The sequence below is a fragment of the Echinops telfairi genome, unplaced genomic scaffold (genome assembly GCF_000313985.2).
Source record: "Echinops telfairi isolate 266 unplaced genomic scaffold, ASM31398v2 ScPeMD7_7400;HRSCAF=8409, whole genome shotgun sequence".
Lineage (NCBI taxonomy): Eukaryota > Metazoa > Chordata > Mammalia > Afrosoricida > Tenrecidae > Echinops > Echinops telfairi.
The window spans coordinates 44,466,284-44,481,614 of NW_022111300.1; the positions used below are offsets into that span (position 1 = coordinate 44,466,284).

The 15,331-nt window shown below is 55.9% G+C and overlaps 1 protein-coding gene across 10 annotated transcripts in view; it reads left to right on the forward strand.

Annotated features, from left to right (window-relative positions):
• Positions 1-15,331, forward strand: part of NEDD4L (NEDD4 like E3 ubiquitin protein ligase) — a 208,066-nt gene that overhangs the window by 169,903 nt on the left and 22,832 nt on the right. For 4 of the 10 annotated variants that reach the window (XR_006680652.1, XM_045296138.1, XM_045296133.1 and 1 more), the window contains 7 exons: positions 1,611-1,742; positions 2,163-2,282; positions 3,386-3,583; positions 9,046-9,123; positions 10,866-10,920; positions 11,000-11,053; positions 13,754-13,812. Coding sequence is in view for 9 of the 10 variants with exons in the window: in XM_045296138.1 (XP_045152073.1) it covers positions 1,611-1,742; positions 2,163-2,282; positions 3,386-3,583; positions 9,046-9,123; positions 10,866-10,920; positions 11,000-11,053; positions 13,754-13,812 (696 nt within the window). In the remaining variant the exon portion in view is untranslated. The remainder of the gene's footprint in view (positions 1-1,610; positions 1,743-2,162; positions 2,283-3,385; positions 3,584-9,045; positions 9,124-10,865; positions 10,921-10,999; positions 11,054-13,753; positions 13,813-15,331) is intronic. The other 6 variants (XM_004703012.2, XM_004703013.2, XM_045296134.1 and 3 more) reach the window with 2 other exon arrangements.

Below are 15,331 nucleotides of genomic sequence, written 5' to 3' on the forward strand. Positions count from 1 at the left end.
CCCACAGGACTGACCTGTACCTAAGGACTAAGCCTGCCTGCTGGTGTTCCTCTGCTGGTGTCCCTCTGCCCCGCCGAATCTCTGCACCTGGCCTCCAGGCGGAAGCTGGTCAGACCCTCAAGTGGCCTGGGTCGGGCTGTCGGGACCTCACCTGGGACAAAGCCAAGGAGGAGGCAGAGGAGTCGCCGCTGCAGCTGCTGCTGATTTAAGCAGAAAATCTTCGGAACAAGGTCTGCCTGCCTGCCTCGTACACACACTTCAGAGGCAGCACGGAGCCAATAGCCGAGGGGCCCAGGGCAATGGTTCTCTGGAATCTGCTGCCCAGCTGGGGCTGAAGAACCAAGCATCTCAGCACGGCCCCAGCTGGGTTTTGCTTACGCTTCCTGACTCAGCCGGCTGCCCGGCCCAGGGGGCAGGATCTTTCTCTGCCAAGGCACATTTGTTTAAAAACCCCAAACTCACTTCCGACTCATAGTGGCCCTGTAAAACAGGGTCGCCCTGCCAAACTGCTGGCCTTGCTATATCGGCCCACCGTGTCACCGCCAGGCCTCCACGGCGTGAAGAAGAGAGATGGGCTGTGGCACAGGAGGAGGTGGGCCACAGGGAAGGTTTGCAACCTCAGCCCTGTATCCCGACCAGCTGTGAGCCACCTGGAGGCCAGCGGGGCCTCCCTGGGGCCGGTGGTACCAGTCCGAAGCAGCTCCTTTTTGAAACCTCACGCACGAGCTTTTCTTCCTCTGTCAAGTGCTCCCTGGGGGGGTCAGCATCCTCTTTCCTAGCCGTCACCCCTATAGGGCTGCGCTGACAGACTCCTGAGTCCCACGACCTCCTAGGACCGCGCTGGTGGCTGACCTTGGCCTAGGAGTCACTGTGGACCATTGGGACATCTCGTTTGTCCACTATTTCTCCATCCGGGGCCTCGGATCCCCAGCTTGTTGCTTACAGGCCAAGTGTTCCTGCAGCCCTGGGCTTGTCTGCCCAGTCCGGTGACAGTCTGTGTGGACGTGAGCCCCATGCTGGTGGGCTGGGGTCAGCACCCTTGGAATTCATACCTCCCACGCCTCTGGGGTGGTGTCCTGGGCTGGAGCAGCGGACTCGCCCTGACTGTGCCTCCCTGCAAAAGGAGCTGTCTGTGTGCATGCAAACTTCCTGGGGGAAAGGCTCTGTCGGCTTGCTTCCTACCCCACCGAAAGCTGCCATGGAGGAAGCCGCTGGGTAGACAGGCTCGCAGAGGCTCGCCATGGTGGCAGCATCCCGGGGAAGAGGGCCAGTCTGCCTCCCTCAGATGGGGGCCAGCAGGGGACACTTGGAAAGACCCTTGGCACCCTGCGTGGTGTGGCAGCACAGGTGTGAGGCTGAAACGGATGCCAGTTGAGTTTTCCCTCCTCCTGATCCCCTCGGACCTCAGAGTCACAACCAAACCTGTGTGTGAGGGCTGCTGTCGGTTCATCTGGCCACAGTAGGTTTGACAGCCCATGGAAAGCGAGCGTCCTATTCCAGAGACTGCCTCACCCCTCTTTCTGTGTGACGTTAAAACACGTGTACGTGGGTGTGAGGGGCCAGGCGGCCGGTGGGCGCTGTGGAGTAACGTTACTCTCTCACACACACAGCCGTCAGTGGCGTACGTGCACACCACACCGGGCCTCCCTTCAGGCTGGGAAGAGAGGAAGGACGCTAAGGGACGCACGTACTATGTCAATCATAACAATCGAACCACAACGTGGACGCGCCCCATCGTACAGGTATGAAGACCTCCAGCGCTCATGTCTGGTTCAGAACGGCCCCGGGCCGGGCCTCTGGTACAGTAACACTTTACGCCTAACCGTCACCCCAGGGAGGAACACAGTCACCAGATCGGGCTACCCTGGGGCCAGTTGTTGAACTCGGTGACGTGAAAGATGCTCTTGAGGTCATCACCCATTAGACAACTAGCTGTTCCCAGTTGTGTCCCCTGGAGGCGAGTACAGTGATGATTCGCAGGAATGTGTTTCCCCATGGTCTTTCCCCTCCATCATTAAGTTGACTGGTTTCCCTCCCTGCTGTAAATAGGCCAGGCCTCTCATTATGGCTGTGTGGTGGTGGTGTTTGGGTGCTCATCTTGAGCACACACACATGCCGGGAGAACCTCGGACGGGAATAACTTGTTTTTGCCTCCACGCCAGCTCGCGGAAGATGGCGCGTCGGGATCGGCCACAAACAGTAGCAGCCATCTAATCGAGCCCCAGATCCGCCGGCCCCGTAGCCTCAGTTCACCAACAGTAACTCTGTCCGCCCCGCTGGAGGTGAGCCGGCGCTGGTCCGCCTGCGCCCCTTCTCTGCTGTGCCTCCTCCTCCTCCTCTTTCTCTCACGTGGACTTCCGTCTGGCAGCCTCCCGCCCCCTCGCTCTGGTCAGCCGTGGTGTCTGTGGTGTCCATGGTGTGAGGTGGCCGGCTCCTACACCTCCACCCCACGCCTCTCTGTCCACCCATTAACACGCCTGGACTTTCATGCCCATCTGGCTCTGGCATGGGGGGCTCCCCCCGGCCTCTCAGCACGGTACCATTCTGTGTTTCCTCATTAGAATTTCATAAGAACTGCTTCCAGTGCCCACGCTTATGTTGAGTGTAAAACATAGCCGTGGCTCCAATCGTTGTCTGTGTGTTTGTATGTTTCTTCTCGTTCTGCTGGAGGGAATTCCCTTGTCTGAGCGGGGCTTGTGTATGTCTTCAATGTGGACTTGCATCTCCAAACCATGGTGTGTGTGTGTGTGTGTGTGTGTGTGTGTGTGTGTGTGTGTGTGTGTGTGTTGGGGTGGGTGGGGGCGCGGCGTAGTGTGTGGAGGGTCAGCATGGCTCCCTGGCTTCGTGGTGTGTCAGTGAACTGGGCAAGCCCAAGCAGGGGCCTTTGGCTGTGGGTCTCTGCAGGCCTCCCCAGCTGAAGACACTGAGGGGTGGGACTCTAGACAGCACCTCTGCCAAAGGGTGCTACATATGCCAACACCTACAAGGGCTGTGCGACACCAGGAGGCCGTCTCCCTCGATCTGGGCTCTAAAGCTCCTGGCTCCTCCTGCACTAGACTGTGAGCTCTTTCCGAGCAGGGGCCAGTCTGTCTGCACGCTGTGGGCCGCCCACCTGCAAAAAGCCTTACAGGGAGCTGATAGTGGCTGCCTGCCAAGCAGCCAACAGAAGACAGGGGCTGAAAGCGTTGAACACGACCGTCTGTGTGACCCCTCAGAAACGTCTGGTTAGGCTGACTTCCGAGTCAACGGGTGACAGTATTTTTGGAGGGTCCCCCTCCTCGGCCCACCTCCAAAGAGGAGGAGCATTCCACAAGACCCAGGGGTAGTTGTGGCGCACCTGGGAGGGCCCGCAATGAGATCTCTAATGCTGGTTCTTGTTCCCCAGGGGGCCAAGGATTCACCCATACGCCGAGCGGTGAAAGACACCCTCTCCAATCCTCAGTCTCCACAGCCGTCGCCCTACAACTCCCCCAAACCACAGCACAAAGTCACGCAGAGCTTCTTGCCGCCAGGCTGGGAAATGAGGATAGCTCCGAACGGCCGGCCCTTCTTCATCGACCACAACACCAAGACGACAACCTGGGTAAGGCTGCCGCTGCCCCTCGGGACCTCGTCCGCGCCGAACTCTGGCACCCCTTTCCTTTATGCTGTGCTCCGTGCCCACCGCGCTAAGAGAGAGCTCGCACAGGCCCTGAGGTGTGTCTCCCCCCCAGGCTAGCCCGCAAACATTTCTCCCCACAGGGTGGTCTCGCTCTGGCCAGCCTGCAGCATGTCTGCACGGGTTTTCCAGTCTGACTGGATTCTGTGTGCCTGGGCTGGAGGAGTGGGTGGTGTCTGGGCACAGGCTGAGCCAGGCAGCCCTGGCTCGGGTGCCAATCTCGACGGCTCTTTCTCCCTAGCATGCCTGGGGCCCACTTCATCTTGACAAGATGCCACACTGTAAAGATCGTTTTTGTGTTTCTAACTTCTTGAGCTCTGGTTGAAGAATCCTTCCCCACCCTTTCACACATTAACTTGAAACCCGTCCGTAAGGAACGTGGCAGGCCCTCTCCGTGGCCCCCTCCACGGCATGGGCGTCCCTTCCTCCTCCTGCCTCAGGACCAGCCTGACGCCCTCAGCATGGCTGTCCGTTGGCTTATTCTGAAGCTGTAGCCCAACCCACATCTGCCCAGCCATGTTGTTCCTCCCATGTACAAGTCTGTGAGATCCATTGGAATCAGTCCTACTGGGCGCCCATCGCCAGCATCCTTTGCCCAGCGTTAACGTCTTCCCCTGGCGTTTTGTGAGTGTACGGGGAAGCACGGTCCTTCCTTCAGCCGACCTTTTCCTTTGCCCATTTCTTGGTGCATGTTTTTCGACTCCCTTGCCTGCCTGTGGGCTCTCCCTTGGGCTCACAGAGTTAGTGTCAGGTTAGTAGTTGATGTTTCTCTGCCCCATTGTCATGCCTCTCGGTCAGTGGGGAGACGGGATTGAATGGCTGTGGTTTCTCTTGGCTGCCAATCACATCAGTGTTTTTTTGGGGGGGTGGCTGTTCCATCAACATGGATTCTCCGTGCCCACTGCTCTTCCCAATGCTCCTGAATCCCACATAGAGATCCAGGTAGTGTGTTCACTTGGGAGAGCAGAGCTTGGCCAAATGGAGTTGTGCATACCGGTACATTCCTCCACTAGCTGTCCATTTCTTTAGCTGAGTTGGTGGTGATTCGTTCAGCATGACCCTTGGGGTGCCACAGGACCGGGCAATATCTCGTCCTGTTGAAACCAACCCAACTGCACCTAACAATGAATCTTTGAAAAGCCAGGTGCTGTTTTTCAACTCTGTCATCCTGAGTATTTTCGTTAAACCGAGATTGTTTCTCGTTGGAGTTCTGAAACCGCAGAAGGTGCCTTCCCCCACCCCACCCCACCCCTGACACACACACACACACACACACACCCGTTTCCTGCTCATCTCATCCCTGTGAAATAGTTGGTATGGAGTTTCACTCCGTCTTACAGTCACCTTTGACACTGACTTAGATCTGAGGCTACGGAAACGCTGGTTGAATTCGGAAACGCTGGTTAAATTCGGTCATGGTCGCTGGCCTGAGCTCTAGGGTCTCGGATCAGCAGCTTAAATCCCCCTGTCTAGTGAGGGACCGCTTGGGTGCCCGGCTGGTTGTAAATCAGGCAGTTGATGAGAAGCGCAGTGTGGGGTTGGAGAAGACACTTCAGCAAGGTGGGAGGTGATGTGGATGGGCCCTGGCCCCATCTCAGCTGCACCCTTTGAGGACGGGACTGACGGCCTAGAGCTCTCCCGCTCCCGATCTCTTGGATCGTGGGACAGGACGACTGCCCTGGGGGCAGGACTGTGCCTTCCGTTACAGGACCGTCAGCATCCTTGTCTTGCTACTGCATGTCAGTAGCCATTGCCTCTCAATCACAGTGACAGCCCCAGAAAGCCCCCACTCATTTCCACGTACCCTTTGTTGGAACTGTTTTTCAACATTTTGTTCTCTTGGGAACTAAAGGAATCTCCTGCCAAGAGAATGTATGAATTTGGGCCAGGGACATCTGTGTGGCCAGTGGAGAAGGACTCCGAAGGTTGGTTTGCCTCCCCTCTGCTTCTGCAGACAGCACGACGGGCTGCTGGGTCGCATGAGCGGAAACAGTGGCTCCTCGGAGAGCATCCTCCTCGGGTTCCCCTCTTTATCCTTTGCTCCGTACCTGGACCCCCACTTCGCTTCAGTGCAGCCCTGCTGCGGTTGGGGATCCCAAGCCAGAAAGCCGAGCTCCCAAAGGGGTGGAAACAAACCGTCTAAAACGGGATGGGTTCCTGCCTGGAGCCACAGTGGCTTGCCTACAGAAAGCTGCGATTTCAGTCATGTGAACTGACTGAGTAATCAAACCCCGAGCCTTTTCACGGCCTCTCACGCCCCCACTGCAGGGGAATCACCCCTGGGCAGATGGTTCCTTTCAACCAGTGTGCCTTCTTTGCCTCCGCCTGCTGAGCAGAGCCCACCTCTCCCGTCCACTCAGTGCTTTATTACCGAGATACGAATTCACTAATCTGAGTGTTCAGTTAAACACACACACACACACACACACACACACTCACTCGTGTGGTTGCTGCTGTCACTGTCACTGTCACTGACCAGCCTCAAGAGGATGCGTGCAGCTCCCAGGATGACTGCCCTTCTGCCTGGAGCTCAGACACCCTGACTTCGCAGCGCCTCCCCTCCCCTGCACAGAAGCCTGCGTGAAGGCTCACCATGGCACACGGTGTTGAAAACGGGAGGAAGATCATTTTCTGCTGAAACCAGTTTGGGATTGGTTTTAGGCATTCACCAAGTTGGCCTTTTGAAGTAGCAAGACAATGAAAGAGGCACGGCTGTGATTAGATGTGACTCTTGCAGAGAGGAAAACGAAAATCAGAAACACGGGTATTACAGGCTGAAGATCATGAAAGCCCGATTTGCCTTCTGGGGCGGAGTGGGTTAAGCTTTGGGCTGCTAACCACTGCAAGGTTGGCTCTTCAAACCCACCACCCGCTCCCCAGAAGAAAGATGAGGCTGTCTGCTCCTGTACTGACTTAAAACCTTGGAGACTCTCGGGAGCAGTTTTCTCCACCCTGAAGAGTTGCTATGAATTGAACTAGAGGCCTTGAACATGGACTAGGATCTTGTGCGTGCCTCTCCCTACCCCCACCACCCTGGATCCTCGTGGGGCTTGTACTGAAGATTCAGGCCCAAGCTCCATCTGCCCACCCTGATCGTGGAACATTTATTCTGAAGGGGATTGACAGAGCCTGGCCCTTGGCACACCCTGATACCAGAAGCATCACGGGCACATGTCACTGGCCAACACATGACAGGCACAGACAGGAGCCCTTCAATTTGACACGGAAGACACGGCTCAAAGCCATATGCAAGGTCCGGTCACCTCTGTCCCAGGGACAACAGCCCCAGCTCACTGCCATCAAGCCTATGCCTGACACACAGCTGCCCTACAGGACAAGCGCAAACTGCCCCTGTGAGTTTTTGAGACTGACAAGTTACAGGAGGAGGAGAAGGCCCCGTGTGTTTTCTGTGGAGCCTGGGTGGGGCGGCCATTATTCCACTTATTGCATCTATTGGAAGGACGCAGTCAGAGGGCTTGAAAAGGGCGTCTGTCTCCCATTCTGTGAATTATATGTCTCCCAGCACATCCATCTCGGCAGACCTACACTATTCCCTACCGGGTCTCCCACCCACCCCGGGTCTCCCACCCACCCCTCTTTCCTACCGGGTTTCCCACCCACCCTCCCATTTGACTTTAAATCGCGAGCTTTTCCCCTTAAGGGATGGCATCTGCCTTTCACAATAGCTTGTGCAGGCGATTCAGAGGCCAGCCTCGCCCCTCACATCCCAGAGCCTGGGAGAGTGTCCCAGGTGGGGCAAGGGGGGTCCACAGCCACACCGATGGCCATGCTGTCACCTGGTCACAGCTCGGGGGAGCACTGAGCGGGGAGTCTCTGTGGAAATTCCGTGCTTTCCACTTTGTGCTCTCCATGATGACCTGGTCTCCAGGTTTTATCAGACTGTTGGTTTCACACCCTTCTGAGCCTGCTCATCAGCTCGGTGGGCAGGTGTGTGGTACGCTGTCAGTGTAGGGGGCCCGCCATCTCCCTCAGAGCAGCTCATGGGTTTGAACTTCTGATCTTGTGGCTAGCAGCCCAATTTGTAACCCACTATGCCCCCAGAGCTCCTTGAAGGGTGAGTACAGGTATAACACGGGTCCCTTCATAGGAAGCTGGGCCCCTTACACCACATACCTGCACCATCGGTAGCTGATGAGCAGGCTCAGAAGGGTGTGAAGCCCACACAGGCCTTTTTCCTCTGCCCCATAGGGTCACTGTGATAAGTAGGTTTATCACAACCCTGTCTAACAGTGTCAGAATTCACTCGGTGGCAGTGGGATGCTTGTTCTTTAGTTTTAGTTTGCATATCCTTTAAGAAATGTGTTAGTAAGTTTCAGGGCCCTTGCCTGTCCTACTCTGCTAGCATGATTGACTTCATTCATTACATCTTGGCTTTAGCTCAAAGAGATGGGCGGGGGGGGGGGGGGGGGGGGGGGGGGGGGGGGGGGACGGGGGGGGGGGGGGGGGGGGGGGGGGGGGGGGGGGTATGGGAGAGGGGAGATGTAGGGAGGAGTTTGGGATGTGTGCGGTCGTTTTTTAATCTTGCCCGTTGCAAAGACCTATGGCTCTCTTAGGATCCAGTGATGTAGACTGTTGACCTGGAAAATCTGACGTCAGCAGAGATTTCAGTGCACGCATCTGAGGATTATCTGGTTGCCAATGTGTCCATCAGTGTTTCCTCACCTTTCAAGTGTAACGGTAGCAGGCTTTCTGAGTTGCATTGCATTGAGACAGCTCCCAGATTCTCTTCTCAGACCTTTTGGATGCATTCTCTCCAACACAGCTTAGTGGTCCAAAGAAACCCAGCCTGTGGCCGGCCTCCTGAGAGCGTTGTGGCTGGACGCTGTGCCTCTGTAAATGAGGGCGCAGCCTTGAAGTTGGGGGGGCGGGGGTCAACTTTCTCTTTTGCTGGTTTCCTGTGAGCACGGTCCTTTGGGGGAAACCGCCCACCAGCTTTTCAGTGGGTCTTAAACAAGGATCTCCCCTGTAGAAGTTGGCCGACACCTGATCAGGTCCTGAACCAGGGTCTGTGCCTTTACATGAGGAAGGGGCAGCAGGTGCACAGGTGGGACATGAAGGAGCTGGGGTGGGGGGCTTCCCCCTTCCAGAAGCTTAGAGCATGTAGGAAGACATCCAGACTGTGGGCCCGCCTCACCTATCTCTGCCAACCCCTCCCCTATCCAAATTCCATGGTTACCTTTTTTGCCACCCTTTCCCCGAGAACGTGGATGAGTGGCATCTTTGTGGAGGTGACGGTCTGCCAGGCTTCTTGTCCAGAGTAGAAAGCTGGCCTCCCTCCCGCCCTGGCTGCCTGGAGCTCACAGCCGCACGAAAGACACACTGCCGCAGGCGCCCCCACCCTAACATCTTCTGGGTTTTTGTCGCAGGAAGACCCACGCCTGAAGTTTCCAGTACACCTGCGGTCCAAGGCGCCCTTAAACCCCAATGACCTCGGCCCCCTTCCCGTGAGTATCCTCAAAGCACGTGGGGTCACTCTCCAAGAAGCAGCAGGCCTGGATTTCCTCTTAGAAACCTGGTGTTTGGCTGAGCTTTGATAATCTGCCCCGTTCCTGCCACACCCGGCACTTGGGAAAGACGTTCCGGGACAGCTAGCTGCGCAGAAGGTAGACCTTGCAGCTAGCAGGCGTGAGCAGCATCCGGCGACCGGCTCTTTGCACAACAAGTGTTAATGTCGGAGCTCAGCAGCCACCGAGGCCCATCCGCCTCAGCTGACATCCTTATGGGCACAAAAACACTTAAAACAGTGGGAGGAAGAGAAAAGGCCGAAGTAATCACAGAAGGTTTCCAGGGGTCATTGAGACTCTGGCTGTTTACGGATTGTTTCTCACTGGTTGCTGACTGTTTATGAACCTGCAAACCTGTATGGATAATCAGGGGCCCTGAGTGGGAATTGAGCCTGTTTACTCTAAGTTGAATTTTATATGGATGTTCACCATGCACCCACCTTGACCCGTCCCGGGTGAAAAGTCAGCCTCGCTGGGCTCTGAGGCTATTTTTAGTAGGAAAAGATGCCGGAGCTGGTTTGGAGTATTGGTTTTCATTGTTGTGCAACTGAAAGTGAACGTGTAGGATCTCCCTGTGGGGTCTGTGGGACCTATGTCAGTGGCAAAGTTGGAAGCTAGAGAGAGAGTTCAAGGCTCGTTCACCAAGTCACACACATAAACTGCAGAACCAAACTCACCGCCATTGAGTCGGTTCCGGCTCATCGCGACCCTCTAGGACAGGAGCATCGCCCTGGTGAGTTTCCGAGACCTGATCTCTGCAGGAGTAGACAAGCCTCATCTCTTTCCTGAGGTGGGTTCTCCCACTGGTGGGTTCGAACCACAGACCTGGTCGTTCGCAGCTCAATTCTTAACTCACTGTGCCCTGGGTTTATGTGGAGGATCCAGACAGGGAATTGAGAAAGTAAACGTATGTTCTCTAAGTCCAGGGCAAATCAGATGCCAAAGACATGCCAAGCAGCCTTGCCTGGAAAAGCCGCCCCCCCACCCCCAAGTCTATTTCGTTCCTAAGTTTGAAAAGGGTTCAGAGCAGAAAAACTCAGGGTTAGGTTGTTCAGCATAAACCGTGTAGTGCTTCTATCTCAACACTCCTCCCCTTCACCTTAAAATCAACTAAACCTACTGCCAAGGAGCCAGTTATATCCCATCGCAGCCTTGGTTGGGGTTTCTGAAGCTGTGACTCTTTACTGCAGCCAACAGCCTCATCTTTCTTCCAAGGATCGGCTGTTGGGTTTGAACTGCAGACCTAGCTATCCAGTGGGCAATCCTCTCTGCCACTGGAGCTCCCTTCCTTCCCTTTCGTGCCCACTGAGATTTACAAAGTGAAGTGAGCTGTTCAACCCCTAACCTGGCAGTTCCCATGGTCTGCTGCAGCTGCCCTGGAAGCTTTTGAAAGAGCAGCCCCCTCCTTGCTCTGTACTGAATGCTCCCTGTGCATCCAAACCAACTGAGCACCGTACAGCCTGTCGCTGGGCACTGCCGCAGGTTTGTCCGACACAGTTTGCATTTCGTTTATTCCAAACATAAAAATATATATACATACATACATGTCTAGACACCCAGGAGAGGAGAATAAGAAAGCGTCCTAGAGTTCTACAGCAAAGCCCTGTGCTTTGAGACCTGGGCTGACACTACTCATAGCGTCTCTCTCTCTCTCTCTCTCCCTCTTTGCTCCGCCACACTAGCCTGGGTGGGAAGAAAGGATTCACCTGGACGGCCGGACATTCTACATCGACCACAGTAAGTCAGCGCCGCCGGCAGAGGGTGGCGGGTGGCCAAGAGCACGCGTGGAAGCCTCGTAACTCTCCTCTCTGTTTAGGCGGCCCGGTGTTGTGTGGCGAGAATGATAGCGGGGATGCAGTGCCCTCCTACGGTACTGTGGCTCGCTGCTCTGTGCTGTAAACCAGCTCACCAAGCTTTCACCCAAGCTGTGGCCTATTAACTTGTTGGGCCCCTCCCTCCCCCCGTTAATTATCCCCCCCAAAATCTTGGTTGATGACCCCTTGACTTTTGCGCTTTTTAATTGGAAACACTTGCAATGGAAAATAAGCTTAGAAGTGACGCCTCACTCGCCGGTCCGTGGGAAGAGGGGGGCCGGTGCCCCTTCTGACCTTATTTTCTATTCTCGGCATGTTTCCTGCACCCAGCACACTAATCTGTGCGGCCTCCTGGCCCTGACATGGCACAATGGCCTCTGTGCCACAGGCACTGGCCAGTGTCTCCGGGCAGTGTGTGGTTTCTCCTTCCCACTAAAAGTCCAAACTAATCAAGACTTGCGGTCGGCCAGCGGGTCTGTCGTGGTTTCTGGTTTATTGCCCCCTGCTATTCCGAGGACTACATGTCTCGGAAATTCTGGAAGCGTGTGTTGGACAGAGGGGCCTCTAGGAGGTGGGACTTTCAGGTGGTGCATGGGACGTGGCTGGCATCCGGACCAGGCCCTGTTAGCAACCTGGGTGCCGGGAGGTCTGGCCGCCATGTGGTGCCTGCCCGTGGGCCGGCTCGCCCTGGTCTCGAATGTCCCAGGGGACTGTGTATGTCTCAGTCATACCTGCCCATCTGGTGTCACTGAGCGAGGGGCTGCCAGTGCTCAGGATGGCAGTGCCAGCGGGAGTCCTGGGTGCCGGGCAGCCACTCCCAGCTACGCAGGCTTCATCCTTCTCTTTTGCCAGCAAAAGCGCTGGCCCTGCTCCTCCCCAGAAATCGACAGCTGCCGTGCACGGGACACACTTTATAAAACATGCATGCCTATCAACCCCCTTGTGCCCATAGTTACTGTTGCTTATAATTCTCCTCTTGGTGCAATCTTTACCAGGCCGTACCCTCTGTCCTGATAAAACAGCCTCACTTTCTGTTTCCGGGGGATGGTGGTGGATTGGGGGAGGAGATATGTGATCAGCTCCGTCACGGATGTCAAAGACGGGCAGAGTGATCCCGCGTTGCCGTCAAGGCCGCTCTGAGACGGAAGCGCAGGCCCCTTGCACGCAGCATTGCACTGCGCCTGTTTGGTGAGCAGATGCTGCAGTCAGCCTTCAACCTCAGAACTTTGGGCACTCGTGCTCTGTCCTGAACCACAAACAGTAAAAAGCCAAGGCCAGGCCCAGGCCCCGTGGTACGTTCAAAGTATGCAAAATCACAGACTGCGGCCGTGCCTGCCCACAGAGCTGTCGTCTCAGGGTCCCTCCGTCCTCCTGTCTCCCTGCCTAGCAGGGATGTGTTGTTTTCCGTGGGGGCATCATGTAGTGGCCTTCCTGAAATAACCGTTGTCCTTTGCTCCTGTCGAGTTGGCCACCGCTCCTGGGGCACCCACGTGTGGCAGTAGAGCCACTCCATTTTCTGACGCATTGGGCGGCTCACCACAAAGCTGGCAGTTCGAAAACACTGGCCATTGTGTGCCCTTTCCTTCGTTCGATTTTATTCTCACTTGCTCTCCACCAAAAATCCACCTGCTACTTGGCAGCATCGACTGTTGTCAAGGCCATTGGCCCCCGAGTGCCTTTTGTTTGCAGGGATGCGCTCAAACCGCCCAGACGTCCGCATATTTGGTATCCTACCGGCTAGAAGAGTGAGGATCCCAACTTATTCTTTGTCCTTCTCTCGTTTGCTGTAGAGAGAGCCTGTTTCCCTCCCGTACCCCCTCCCTGTAGGACCCCTCTCAGCCCACTTCCCCTCCTGCTGCCCCCCACCACAGCAAACCCTCTGCCATCAAGCCAACTCCAGCTCGCAGGACAGAGAAGAACTGCTCCCTAAGGTTTCCAAGACTGTAGCTCCTCACAAGAGCCAACAGCCTCAACTTTCTCTCAAGGGGCAGCTGGTGGATTCAAACTCCTGACTGTGCAAGCTTAGCAACCCAGCTCATAACCCGCTGGCTGCACTCCACCAGGGCTCCTTTGCAGATGTGCAGAGGAATCTGTAGCCTTTGTCACTGCACACGGGCCCTCGCCCCGGTGAGCCTGGGCAATGCTGCCTGAGTCAGCACCCACACCACAATGCTGTTGGCAGTGGGGACCCCTCCTGTTGGCACTGTCATCGAATGCCCATTTGGGAGACTGCCTTCGCTGCGTTCATTTTGATGTGTGCGTGTGACTGAACACATGGACATCGCTTGTGGAATGGAGGAGTCGTGGCTGGAAAAAAGTTTTGGTTTGGGTTTTTCTTTACACTCAGGAAGCAAAATCACTTGAAGTGAGAAAGGACCAGGTGTGTTTGACCCTCTTGGCGGATAAGGCTTTATCTGTTTTTTTCCGTTGCTTTTCTACCTGTGGTTACGTGGAAAGCAAGATGGAGTTCATAAATCCCCGAGCGTGGGGTTTCTGATGGAGATCTGCACAGGCAGCCTGCGTGCCAGGAACCGTGGGGGGCTCCCGGCTTCTCCTCCACTGTGTTTCTTGAGCGCCTGTGTCTGGCTCAGCAGTATGCCATGCCGAGCACCCCGTGACCCCCTAACCCCCAAATGCACTAAGCTCCTAGCCTTGGGGGCGTGGTGGGAGCCGGGCAGCCTTCGGAGAATCCAGAAACCGCGTGTGTCGTCCATGGAATAGATGTCAACTGACGTGCTGATTTTTCTTCTTTTCAGATAGCAAAATTACGCAGTGGGAAGACCCCAGGCTGCAGAACCCAGCCATCACCGGTCCGGTCAGTAGTCTCAAGTTCTTACCCCTCCGGCCTAAGCGTCTGGGTGCTTCCCAACCTGCCTTTCTTGTAGAGCACAGCCAGGCCCGGGACCCAGGGGCCTGTGTAGCAGGCTGAGTCCCATTCCTCAGCTCTCCTTCCCCTGAGAAAGCAAGCACTGTGCTGAAGCTGTCGACGTCCACACTCGCTCTCTTGACAGAGTGGCTTGGAGAAAGGAAGCCACGCTGGCCCTCCGGCTGTGGAGCCTGCGTGTTTCTTCAGCCCACCTGTCAGTAAATGCCCTCTGCTGGCCCCAGCCCTACACGGCTCTCTTGCAGCCCTCCTGTGGGCGAGTCTGGGGGTGGGAGGGGGTTCCGTTGGGGCCCCTCCCCAGCTCCCATGGAGCTGAGTCCAACCGCGGTTGACCCGTGAGTGTCAGAAGAGAGAGGGCTCCCGAGGGTCCCATGTGACTAGTTTGTTCAAGGATGGGATGTAGGCCTTTAGAACGGGCGTGGACGAGAGGGCCCATTTCCAACGACCAACAGACCATCCGAACTCACTGCCGTAGAACTGATTCTGATTCAGAGAGACTCGGTAGGACAGAGGAGCACTCCTGCGCGTTTCCAAGGCTGCACTTCTTTACAGGAGCAAAAGATGCCTCGTCCCCCACCCCCCCTCCCAGGGCAGCGACAGTTTTGAACTGCCAGCCTTTTGGTGAGCAGTCTCCCTCGGTGCGCATCCACCGGGGCTCCTGGAGCAGACTGTGGGCAGTGTCTGCTCTCTGGAGAATATTGTTGTGAAAAGGGTCTTTGTTTCTCTGGGCTAATTCAGCTGGGAAGACTATTTTTGGTTAGAGCGCTGTGTTCCCGTGTGAGGTTGGTCATTTGTGTGGACGTGTGTTGGAGCGTGTGAAGAAGACCGGTTTGTTCTCTCTCCCCCCACCTGGCTAAGAGCAAGTGTAGTGAGGAGGAAGGCGTGGCGTCTGGAAACTGGATGTGAAGAGTCAGAGGGCATTTTAGTAACCGAGCCCAGAATGGGGCCGGCAGAAGCTCCCTCTGCTGGAATCCACACTCCTGGGGAAAGAGCAGCGAGCATCTTTGCATGTGCAAGTTGTCCGAGTTCCGTCCACACGTCTGCAAAAGCACGTCTGTTTTTCTTCATTTAAAAGAAAAAATGTACGCTTTTAAACCGTCTGAATGTCAGGCTCTGGCTCACCTATTGGAAGCGGCTTGAAACCCAAAGATCAATAATCCCTCCCAACCACAGCCGTCTGTCTGGTCAGTCGGACTCGCAGCAACCCGGGTGAAGGGTCTCTGAGGCTGCGTCTCTGTGGGCCCAGACGGCCGCGCCGCTTCCCCACCAAGGGGTGGTGGGCTTGACACAGAGCTTGAGGCTTGCAGTCAGGGCTTGGCTTTGTGAAAACGTGACTGCTTGTCCTGAAGCTGAAGCCACGCTAGGACTTTTGAAGGTGAACAGTTCAGTTAGTGTGCCCCCACCCATGTGTCCATCGCATGACCTTATAGACGGGGCATCTGAGATTTGA